Source organism: Myotis davidii, unplaced genomic scaffold (assembly GCF_000327345.1).
Source record: "Myotis davidii unplaced genomic scaffold, ASM32734v1 scaffold370, whole genome shotgun sequence".
In the NCBI taxonomy this organism is placed as follows: Eukaryota; Metazoa; Chordata; class Mammalia; order Chiroptera; family Vespertilionidae; genus Myotis; species Myotis davidii.
Window position 1 is genome coordinate 8,522,770 of NW_006288615.1, and position 11,927 is coordinate 8,534,696.

The 11,927-nt window shown below is 50.6% G+C and overlaps 1 protein-coding gene across 4 annotated transcripts in view; it reads left to right on the forward strand.

Moving 5' to 3' along the window:
• FARP2 (FERM, ARH/RhoGEF and pleckstrin domain protein 2) overlaps window positions 1-11,927 on the forward strand; it is a 93,462-nt gene that overhangs the window by 76,817 nt on the left and 4,718 nt on the right. For all 4 annotated transcript variants that reach the window (XM_006760532.2, XM_006760533.2, XM_006760534.2 and 1 more), the window contains 7 exons: window positions 765-854; window positions 1,229-1,362; window positions 1,768-1,849; window positions 3,524-3,761; window positions 6,997-7,127; window positions 7,628-7,696; window positions 8,259-8,348. In XM_006760532.2, the coding sequence (XP_006760595.1) occupies window positions 765-854; window positions 1,229-1,362; window positions 1,768-1,849; window positions 3,524-3,761; window positions 6,997-7,127; window positions 7,628-7,696; window positions 8,259-8,348 (834 nt within the window). The remainder of the gene's footprint in view (window positions 1-764; window positions 855-1,228; window positions 1,363-1,767; window positions 1,850-3,523; window positions 3,762-6,996; window positions 7,128-7,627; window positions 7,697-8,258; window positions 8,349-11,927) is intronic.

Consider the following 11,927-nt stretch of genomic DNA (forward strand, 5'->3'; position numbering starts at 1 on the left):
TCATAGGCATGTTTGCATGGCAGACGTGGGGACAGTTGGCCTCTTAGAGATCTCAGCCTGGTGGAGGACAACACAAAGGCGCAGGGCTAGAGCAGGACCAGGTGTCGTCCAGCCAGGAAGGATGAAGAAGGGGCCATTGAGCCCAAGCGTGAGGCCTGTGCTTTGCCGAGAGCCAAGCATGGTGGGGCCCAGGGGCACAGGGCCACCCTTTCTGCTCCTGAGGGTCCCCTCCCTGCTGACTGGCCTGCCGGCACCTGCACATCAGGCAGAGGCCCTGATGGGGTTTAGAGCTCCAGCACTGGGCATCCCGGGCCCTGCACTCAACGCGTGCTGGCCGCCCGGTGTCTCACAGGGCACCGTTAGGATGTAGAGCTTTGGCAATCGTAATAACTTTTTTGTGAGTTAGGCTTTAACAGTTATCATTACATGTATACATATACACACACTCTCGCGTCTGTGTGTTCAGCAGCTACACTCCTGGTAGTGGTATCCGAACAATAATTTTATCGCAAAACCAATAATTAGCTTCAATATGTTGATGTTTGAACAGCAATTCTTTTCTCAAAAAGAATAACATACAATGAGAAAAACATGTGAAGGAGAAACAACGGGCTTATATTTTTACTCAGAGGGGAATGTCTTCAGGAATTATGGACAAAACCGTGTGAGAACGTGAATCTGAGCAGGAGAAAGCAAGGGCTGCGCATGTGGCCTGTCCGTGGCGTACCCGACAGGCACACGCTCACCATCTGCGCCTCTTGCAGGGCACAGGCGCCGACGAGGCCTACTTCATAGCGAAGGAGATTCTCGCCACAGAACGCACATACCTGAAGGATTTAGAAGTTATCACTGTGGTATGAAAACTAAGTCTTTTGTTACTTTGATTTTCTTCAGATTTCTTAATTCTAAACCAGAGACGGAAGAACCCTCCTAGGAAATACCTCTCAGCCATCATGAGATCTACCTGTACATGTTCTGTGAAACACATTTAAACAATGTCTGAGTCGGGTCAGAATATTGGGTCCATTTTTTCATAAAACTGGGACTATAGCCACTTGAAGCTTTTCACCAGAATTGTTCTCGTGTAATATTGGGAAAACTTGGTGGCCAGTCAAGAGGAAGCCATGGCATGTGAGCTGTCCTCAGGGGGACTCTGGGTCAGCGCAGGCCCCTGTGGCCACAGCCCCGGGGTGATCCCTCAGTCACCCGAGCTCTCCTCTTCCCGCAGTGGTTCCGAAGCGCCGTGGTCAAGGAGGATGCCATGCCTGCGGACCTGATGACGCTGCTCTTCTCCAACATCGACCCCATCTACGAGTTCCACAGGGGCTTCCTGTGTGAGGTGGAGCAGAGGCTGGCACTCTGGTAATGCCCAACCCCGTCCCCGCCCCGCACACGCGGCCGCCCCTCGTCACCACCACTGCTTTCGTGAACCTCCCAGCTTCAGACACTAATTCACCAGAGTCATTACTTCATTGAAGTCTATTTTTAAAACGTGTGAGGAGGAGTAGACAATAATCACTTTTATTCATCCTACTTCAGAAGAATGAGCAAAGTTGGTTAAAAGTAGATGATTCTATTTTTTTTCCTAATTACTTTCTTTTATAGAATGGCCCAGAGTAAAGATGCTTCTGTCAGGCACAGGCCTCCACCTCCCAAGGAGCTCACTGCTGTCCTGGCCGTGCTGGGACGGCTGGCCCACGAGATGGATCAGCGTGGATCTCACAAGCCTTCCTGAGGTTTGATTGTATTTGTCCATCTCTGCTCCAGGGAAGGACCTTCCGGTGCCCAGGCCCCAGGCAGCCACCAGCGGATCGGGGACGTCCTGCTCAGGAACATGCGCCAGTTAAAGGTAGCGACTCCGGGCGAGCACATGCCGTGCAGCACAGTGTGCCCTCAGGACCACATTCCCTGGAACAGCACTCACCTCAGAGCTGCTTCCCCTAAGGACAGTGTCCTCCCCTAACAGCACCCCTTTACAGGAGCGCCCCTCATTCCTCTAAGAACGGCATCAAGTCAGGATGGAATTCCCTCGGAGCAGCGATCCCCTGGGAACATCATCATTCCCGGTGCCCAGCCTTCCCGTCCAGGCAGCTCTTCCCTTCAAACAGCACTCCGTCAGGACAGGGCTCCTTCCTCTAGGAACCAGGCCCCTCAGGCACCCTCTCCCCTCAGAGCAGCCTCCAGGGAAGTGCGCTGGACTCACCCAGGTCATGAGCCCCGGGCCCAGGGGACTCACCCAGGTCATGAGCCATGCCGTTGTTGCTGAGCTTGCTGAGCTCCTGCCTGGACGGGGCGTGCAGAGCCTGTCCAGGGGTTGTTAGGGTTTGCGTCCACTCTCCTTCTGGGCTCATAGTTCAGGGGTTTTTCTTCAGAGGCATTAGAGTTTCATGGGAAGGATTGGCTGTAGGTCACCAGGTCAGCAGCGTGGAGGAAGCAGAGGCCTTCTCCTGAGGGCCGGTCACCACAGGCGTTGGAACCAGCGGCTGTGCTTTCACTGCACAGGGCCCTGCTCTTGCTGAACAGATGGGATGGGCCTCTCCGGCCCATGCATCTGTCCTGGGTGCTCTCCCATCCAGCCTGAGACTCTGGGGGCCCTCCCACCGCCGTCTTCTACCCGCTTGCATCGTTCCAAGTCCCCAAGCCTTCGCCGTTGTGCCCATTCACTGGGAGGTGGGCACCTCCATCCCCAGCCTGTCCCACCTCCACCCAATCCGCCCAAACTCCTGAGGTCCTTCCGGCCCATTCCGCTCCTAGACACCTGAGGGGCTGCAGGCTCGCTTACGCTGTCTTCAGAGAGCCCTGCCCAGAGCGCCATTTTTTACCCCCACACACTTTTGGTTCATTAATAACTATTATCTATCCCAAAAGCCCTTACAAAAAATTTATTTCAAAATATATATAAATCTGTTTGAGCTTATACCACACAAGTCACATGTAATGTTCATTAAAACAAACTGATTGAATGTTAGAAACTTCTAGAAGGTAGGGACCAGTTGAGTTTACTATGACTGAAACACCGCCAGCCCGTACATGTATGCACGTGGTGCTGTAAACAGTGTCAGGAGTGACCCTCCCTCTCTGGCAAGTGGGTTGAACACACTCTGCCTGCTCTGGAGTGTGGCTGGCGGAGCCTCTCCGAGGCGGAGAGCTCCCTGCTGCCACCTGAGGCGGGTACAGCCCTCGGCCTCAGCGCTTCATCTGCAGAGTGAGGTGACACCTGTGGTCCTCCCCCCATGAGGTTTGAGGGCAGTCAGCAGCGCAGGGGTAGTTTCGCTGTGGACAAGCCGCTGCCCTCCTGCTGGCGTGAGGTTGGGTTGGGGTGGAGTCTCCGTGGGGCAGGATGGACCCCAGGGGGCTGGAAACCCAGCTGACACGCCCTGGCCGTTGTCCTCTGTTCTGCCCCATTGGGATTTCCAGCCTGTGTGTGCCGTCCACACGGGGAGCCATCCAGACAGGAGGCCACTTCCCAGCCGGACACCCTCTCAGGTCCCTGACCTAACGAGCCCCTGTTGTGCCTCCACAGCAGTTCACCGGCTGCTTCCAAAGGCACGATGAGGTCCTGACGGAACTGGAAAAGGCCACCAAACGCTTCAAGAAGCTAGAGACCGTGTACAGAGAGTTCGAGCTCCAGAAAGTCTGCTACTTACCTCTCAACACGTTCTTGCTGAAGCCCATCCAGCGACTGGTGCACTACCGCCTGCTGCTGCGGCGGCTGTGCGGGCACTATGCGCCCGGGCACCACGACTACCCCGACTGCTGTGGTGAGTGGGGCTGCCATGCCGTGCTGAGGTAGGAGCAGCGTTGGCAAACCTGCATGCTTCAGCTCCCTTATTTGGGAAGCACAGGGTGTGTGCTTTCCCCTCCCCAGGGGCCAAGTCTGCAGCGGGCAGAGCTGGCACTGCCCACCCTCCCCCCCAGCTGACGGAGGCCAGCAGGCCCTGGTCTGCACCGGCCAGTACGCCCTTCAGCCCCACTGCTCCAGCAAGGCCTTGCCCCGCTCCAAATCTGAACCACGAGTGAAGGGATCTAATCGTCCTGGAGGAGCTCCCCCTGTGCAGTGGGGGTGGGATGACCCTAGAGTGACCTGCTACCTGGAGGTATTTCTGTTCTGTAAGCCTTGACACTAAAACTCAAACATTTGGTCCAGGGTGGCTGTTAGAAGTTTCTGTCATAGACAGACTTTATCATTTTTTTGTGTTAAAGGAACAAAAGAATAAACCCTGACCTTCTTAACCTACAATATCACCTCTAGTTGTAGGATAAATTTAGTGCAGGAAGTTACTCTCTATAGGAAGGTTTTTACAAGTGAATTCACCATCATCATTACAAGTAAAAGATAAAAGACTGGCACTACTTCTTGCTGGTCTCCTTAGTCATAAATGGGTATAATTAAGATGCTTTCTGCTGAATGAGAAACAAAATGGATCATATGATGTTGACAAATGTCTTCTTCATTCTAAAAGCAAGTGTTTCGTGTTTGCTACAAAGGAAAAGACAGAATTGTCAAAAATATTTCCAAGCATTTTCAAGGAAATAAAGTGCAGCAACATTAAAAATGCTGCCATGCTGGCCTCTGTCAGTCTTTTCCTGCAAGGGGGGGTGGGGCCAGTGCTAGGGGGAGAGGGTGGCCCCTCTCCAGGTCATCGGGGAGACCATGCCCATGGAGAAGGCCGGGCGCCCTCACTATTCAGGTTCCTCAACAGTCAGACCATCTCAAGTGCTGATGCAAAAGCCAAATGAGGCTGCACTTCTGAAAGTGCTTTGTAAATTGTTGACGCAACATGATGCCAACAACTGGCACCTGGACGGGTTTGCTTCCACCGTCTCCGGAGGGCTCAGCTGATGGAGTCCCTTCCCACCACGACCCACCTCCCACAGGGCCAAGGAAGAAGGCCCCGGGCTGTAGATGTTACCAGCCCTTTTGGTCTTCCCAAGAGTTGAACTTGAGCCTGTTGGACAAAAGGAGGTACTCTAGCTTGGGGCTTAGAGAAGATGGCCTTGCATCTTAATTTTATCCTTCATTCAGTAAGGGGTTCCCAAGGGCTGTGCCTGGGCTGGCCAGGTGCTAAGTGTTCATTGAAGGTTTGTCAACATCACGCTGGTTCTGTGGAGACCTAGGCACGGGATGGTACTGTGTCCAGCAGCCCTGCATCAGGTCCAAAGCACATCCCCAGCATCTGGCAGCTTCTAGTTCAGGGGTGGGCAAACTTTTTGACTCGAGGGCCACAATGGGTTCTTAAACTGGACCGGAGGGCCGGAACAAAAGCATGGATGGAGTGTTTGTGTGAACTAATATAAATTCAAAGTAAACATCATTACATAAAAGGGTACGGTCTTTTTTTTTTTTAGTTTTATTCATTTCAAGCGGGCCGTAGTTTGCCCACGGCTGTTCTAGTTCCAGCCCAAGGGCAGCCAAACCTTCCATCCCTGCACTCCATGCACACATGTCCAAGGGCAAGGTGGCACTGGGTGCCATCCAGGGCAGACACAGACACGTGGGGCCAGGCAGCCCGCAGTGAAGAAGCAGTGAAGAGTCTTTACCAACAGTGTGTCACTCAGATCTGAGCTGGGCCCTGAGGGCGGGCGAGGCCAGAGAGGGGCCAGAGCTCAGGAGTCTGCACAGAGCAACTCCAGGTGTCCGCCCTGTGTTGGCATCACCAAGGCTCTTATAATGGGTCATTTATGAGTAATTCGTCTCCCCAGGTGCTGCCTATCTGACTTCATCCTCCTAAAGCTCTGGGGAAGGTGTTGTCCCCTCCACTGAAGAGGGGCCGAGCCAGCACTCACAGACCTCCATTTACCAGACTCACGGAGCTGGAGCTGAGAAGGCACAGAGTTGGGTGGGGTGGGTGTCACCTGTGCTTCTTGGGACCTCGAGGGGCAGTGGCCAGGCAGTCAGCGGGATCCTCATGAGAAGATATCAGGCCCCCATCAGTGGTGGAGACCAGAAGACAAGGAAGGTGTGGTCACTGCATGTGGGGTTGGACCCGTCTGGCCAACACCTGCTCCCAGTGTCCTGGTCAGGTCTCTGATGACCACTCAATATCTGAGGTTGTGTTTCGTCTGAATATGTTTTCCTTCCTGATTCTAAATTTTCATACTTGGCTTGAACTATAAGATTAGCATCTGCACATCCATTCAAAGAGAAAATTACGAATACTTTGAAGGTGCAAATTATTTAGACTTTAAACTACAGTAAATGATTTTCCCTAAAGAACAAATACTGCCTTGCCTGTAACATTAGTTACTTACAAAGAAAGGCTGTTCTTTCTCTTGACCACATCTGAGTGTTGGCTAGTCAGGAGTTTGGGCTGAACAAATTCAAGTTGTGGCTCATCTGCAGGAACCTGCACTCATGCCTCAGCTATGGGTAGAGTTTGAGTGGAGTGTTCCTGGAATTAAAACGGCTTTTTAAAATGCCAGTTCTGGCCCAGCCAGCGTGACTCAGTGGTGAGTGTTGACCTATGACCCAGGAGGTTGCAGTTCAATTCTGGTCAGGGCACATGTCTGGGCTGCAAGCTCGATTCCTAGTGGGGAGCGTGTAGAAAGAAGCTGACCAATGATTCTCTCTCATCATTGATGTTTCTGTCTCTCTTCCCTTCCTCTCTGAAAGCAATAAAAATATTTTTTAATAAAAATAAAATGCTAGTTCTGCCCTGGCCGCTGTAGCTCAGCTGGTTGGAGCGTTTCCCATGCACCAAAGATCACTGGTTTGATTACCAGTCAGGGCACATACCCAGGTTTCGAGTTCGATCCCCAGTCAGGGCAAGAATGGGAAGCAATTGATGGATGTTTCACTCTCGAATCCATGTTTCTCTCTCTCTCTCTCCCTTCCTCTCTCATCTAAAATTGATAGGAGCATGTCCTTGGGTGAGGATTTTAAAAAATAAAATGCCAGTTCCTGTCACAAAGTGGTGCTGGCAGGGGAACAGGGTTGTCTGTGCCACCCCTCGCTCGCCTGCCTGGGTGACTGTACTGAGGGGTCTCTTCACACAGACGCCCTCCAGGTCATCACGGAAGTGACCTCCGTACTACAACACAGCCTCGTCCGACTGGAGAACCTCCAGAAGCTGACAGAGCTGCAGCGGGACTTGGTTGGCATAGAGAACCTCATCGCTCCAGGCAGGGTAAGTGACTCAGAAAGTTCTTTGCGCTGGTTACTTCATTGTTTTGGTTGAGATATAATTCACATACCACAGAATTCACCTTTCAACGTGCGCAACTCAGTTTTTCTCCATGTGGAACTCATGGCTTCATCTCTCTGGCTGAACTTTCCAGAAGTTTCTCAATAAGAGCAGCACGCTTTGCTTTACATGACGGCCTTAGTATAGCCAGCCTGCTGTAAGGTGCTCAGCAGATGGTTTGGAGACTGAGTTAATTGGCACCCAGACAGGCCCCGAGTGACCACGAGGAGCAGACAGGAAGGAGGAAGGCAGAAAGGTGCGGAGGGTCCTTGAGCGTCTGGGCAGGAGGGCACCGGTGAAGGGCTGGATGGGGCTGTGAGGGGCTCATCCAAGGGCTCAGAGAAGCAACATGGTGACATCAGCCAGGCCCTGGCCCCGCCAGCGTGCTCTCTGCTGAGGCGGCTGTGGGCCCACACAATACAGACCTCATTGCTGTCTTTCAGGAGTTCATCCGTGAGGGCTGCCTGCACAAGCTCACCAGGAAGGGCCTGCAGCAGAGAATGTTCTTTCTGGTAGGTGGATGGGCAGCAGTTGTGTTAGGGGGACTGTGCCAGCACGTTGGGCCAGGTGGGCAGCCCCAAAGTCAGGAGCCATGTGAGGGTCACAGAACACACCTAGGCCAGTTGCTGTCCTGATTCTGTCTGTGGATGAGCAAAGCCAGCGCATAGAAAATTCCACGTGCCTGTGGCTGCAGGGATGTCCGTCCTGCCGAGCTGCCAGCTCACAGGATCTTCTGTCCGGCTTTGATTTTGGGAGCTGAGGCCCTCCCAGCCAGTCCCTGCTGCCACCAGCTTTCCTGTCATCTGCTTCTTCCTCACATCCAGCTAGATCCAGACCTCACTTCCTGTATGAGGGGTGACTGGGCCAAGGACATCTGCTGGTTTGTGTGGTTACTAGTTACTTCTAGTCAAAAACAATTGTATGAATGAAATAAAAATCACTTTTGCGCCAAAAATCTCCAGCAAGCTGAATAGATTTGATAACACCATCAAGCCCTTGGAGTTGAAGTTCATCTGACAGTTAAAACCCTGTTACTCGTTTTTTAAATGATTTATCTAAAGCTGCCTGGCTCAGTTCTCAGATATGTTGCTGTACACAAGCAGAGGTGTCTCGGGAACCAGCCACTTCCGGATCCGGGGCCTCCTCCCACTTCGTGGCATGCTGGTGAGTGCTGAGGAACCGGCTGTGGTTTTGGGGATTCAACCAGCTACCTTAAAGCACCTGTTGGTCTGTTTCTCTCTGTTGTGGTTACTGTTTTTGGTGCTCAAACAGCTGCCTCTGCAGCCCCTCCAGACTCAACCCTGGGGCCACCACCAGCACCCGCAGGACAAGCCCCCAACTCACCTTGTCCACATGCCACCCCCAGGGTGGGAGGTGCAATGAAAGACCCCAGGCAGGCGCTGGGACCACTCTGCTGCTGGAGGGGTGGGAGCTGACACAGGTTTTGAAAGACAAAACCAAACCACCACATCTTAAAACTGTAGAGTTCCTACTTCTTTGATTTGTATCTCTTTTATATTGACAATTTTGGTCCTGCATAGCATCATTAGTTATCACACACACACACACACACACACACACACACGGATACACACACAGCTTTAATACAGTCAGACGTGCCCTGGCCAGGTGGCTCAGTTAGTGAAAGCATTGTCCCATACACCAGGAGGTTGTGGGTTCAATTCCCCGTCAGGACACATACTTAGGTTGCACGTTCAATCCCTGATCAGGGTGTGTATAGGAGGCAACTGATTGATGTATCTCTCTCCCACACACACCTTTTCCTCTCTCTAAAGCATATCCTTGGTATCCTTGGCTGAGGATTATTAAAATAAAAAACACATGCTACCACTGATGGGGAAGCTATGGGCTGGAGAAGCTCCCAGTGAGCTGGCTCCTGGCTTCTTTCCTCTCAGTCCTGTGTGAGGTCCATGCAGTGATCTCTTGTGTGGCATCCAGTTTGCCCTTTGCCCTTTAACCTTCATTTCCACTCTGTTGTTGCTGGTGGGCGGTTAGGGATCCTGCTGGTCTGGGAGCACTCTGTCTACCACACTCTGTCCAGCATGTCCCCATCCCCACGGTCACAGCTGCAACATGACACTTGTAATTCTCTGATGAATAGAAATGCTTCATATTAATGTGATCCAGTTGTTAGCCACCACCTTTGTGGTCAGTTCTTTCTATGGCCTGAGGAGAGATCTTCATTTGCCCTCCGTGCAAGTCTGCACTCAGCCTGGAACCCACGTTTAGGAATGGTAAAGATAGGAGGCCACGTTGAGAGGTGCCATGGGTCCAGAGCATCTGACTGCAGCGAGTATCTCTCCCTGAGGCCCCCCAGCCAGGCCTCCCTCCAGGTGCTCGTGGGTGGGGTCCGATCATGCTCTGCTCTGTCGTGCCTGGCCCGCTATCTCGATTTCTGTGCTCAAAGCAGTCCTGCACGCACCCCGTCTTCTTCTAGGGTGTCTTGCCTTTCCCAGCCCTCAGGGTCCCTCCAAGCTTCTCCAGCTCTCAGCAAGGAGGATCAGTATGAAAGTGCTCACCTGCCATTACTGGAAGCAGACCCCCTCTGTTTTCATAATTATGCTTCCATTATAGAAAAAATAACTGAAAATATAAAATGAAAATCAGTCACAATTTTACTAACCATCAATAAGCACTGTTGGCATTTTACGAAACGCCCTTCCAGCTTCACGAGTAGATCAAGGTTTTTGCTGCCACAGTGGACTCACTTTTATAAGCTGTTTTGTGGCCTGCACTGGTTTTGCTTAGCAATGTGTCATGAACGTGCTCATGTCCTCTGTGCTCTCACCACCTCGTCAAGTGGAGGTGAGATGAACGCACACTGGGGAGCCAGCCCGTTTACTTGACTGGCTCGCTATACCGCACACTCCAGCTGCATCTAGCATTTCAGAATTAGAAATAGCACCATTGTGTGCCTGTCTATACCTCAACCACATCCTCGAAATAAATTCCCAAAGGCGTTGTGTGGACGTCGTGTGCCATTTCCAGTGTGAGTGTTGCTGCTCTGTGGCTGTCGGAGCATTTGCACTGGGACCGTCCCACTGAGCACATCTAAGGCTGCACCATCTGCACGGCTCTGGGGAGCGCTGGGGACTCCCCCTCATCTTTTCCAGTTTGGTGAGTGGAGCAACCCAGGGACGTCAGTGAGTCTGGCTGGGTCCATGTCTCCTGGCACTCTCTCTAGGAGGCATTCATGTCTATCACTCTGGTCTCCGTGATGTTAGCTTTTCATGCACTTTTGTGACAGTTATAGAGAAGCCAGCCAGCCCTCACATGTCAGAAATGCTTTCCCCAGCTAGTAACTCCTTTTTACTTTGCCTGCAGTTTGGTTTTACCTTGTAGAATTGAAACCCATCTGGGCAGAGATTGTGTTTGTCTTGTTCCTAGAACAGTATGTGGCACATTCTTGCTGAGGGAGTGAACTTAGACTCTGTAGTCAGATCTGTCCATCTTTTCCTTTAGGGTTCCTGTCCTTGGTGTGGGCTCAAAAAGTCCCTCCCATGCCAAGATTATATTGGCACATTATTTCCTGGTACAGTTATGGTTTCATTTTTCTCAATTAACCTACCTAAAATATTTCCTTGGATGTTATTAGATTGGGACTCATTTTCTGCCATATAATCCGTTTTCCCCTTATTCATTGGACCCTTCATATTCTGATTTTGAAGGCTGCCTTGACCATATAAACAGCCCTTGTTTTCATGTGTGGGCTCTTTCAGGGCATTTGTGTGTTTCTCACCAGTCCACACTCTTCTAATTTGTGGTGGTGTGTGTTACAGTCACTGTCTAGGGCAGTGGTTCTCAACCTTCTGGCCCTTTAAATACAGTTCATGCTGTGACCCAACCATAAAATTATTTTCGTTGCTACTTCATAACTGTAATGTTGCTACTGTTGTGAATCGTAATATAAATATCTGATATGCAGGATGGTCTTAGGTGACCCCTGTGAAAGGGTTGTTCGACTGACAAAGGGGTCGCGACCCACAGGTTGAGAACTGCTGGTCTAGGGGAATTAGTTTCATCCCTCATTTGTCCTCCTTTTTAAAAAAGTTTTTGCTATTCTCAAGTATTTAATTCTTCCAGTAAATTTTTGAATAATTTGGACAAGTTCCTTCAAAAAACACCATTGAGATTTCTCTTGAAATTGCATTGCAGTCACATGCCGTATAATGATGGGGCTATACGTTAGGGAAATGTGCCATACTGTGATTTTGTCATGTGAATATCAGACCACACCTGCACAAACTTAAGTGGTTCAGCCCACTACACACCTAGGCTGTGCAACTATAACACAATGTTATTTGTGTATCCAAACATAGAAAAGATACTATAAAAATACGGTATAAAAAATGAAAGTGGAAAAAAATATTAAAAATGGTATAACTGAATAGAGCACTTACCGTGAATGGAGATTATAGGACTGCAAGTTGCTCTGGGTGAGTCAGTGGGTAGTGAGTGGACATGAGGTTCTGGGACATCACTGCACACAACTGTAGACTTTATAAACCCTGTACACTGAGGCTACACTCAATTTATAAAACATGATTTTAATCAAGCACAAGAGAAAATGATGACATCAAGAGATGACACTGTAAACACAAGATATATGAGGGTGCCGCTGATTTAACACAGCTGTTTTACAATAAACTGCTTTTTGATCATCAACAGAGTACCCGCTAAAACAATGATGAAAATTATGGTATAGTAAATACATACACCAGT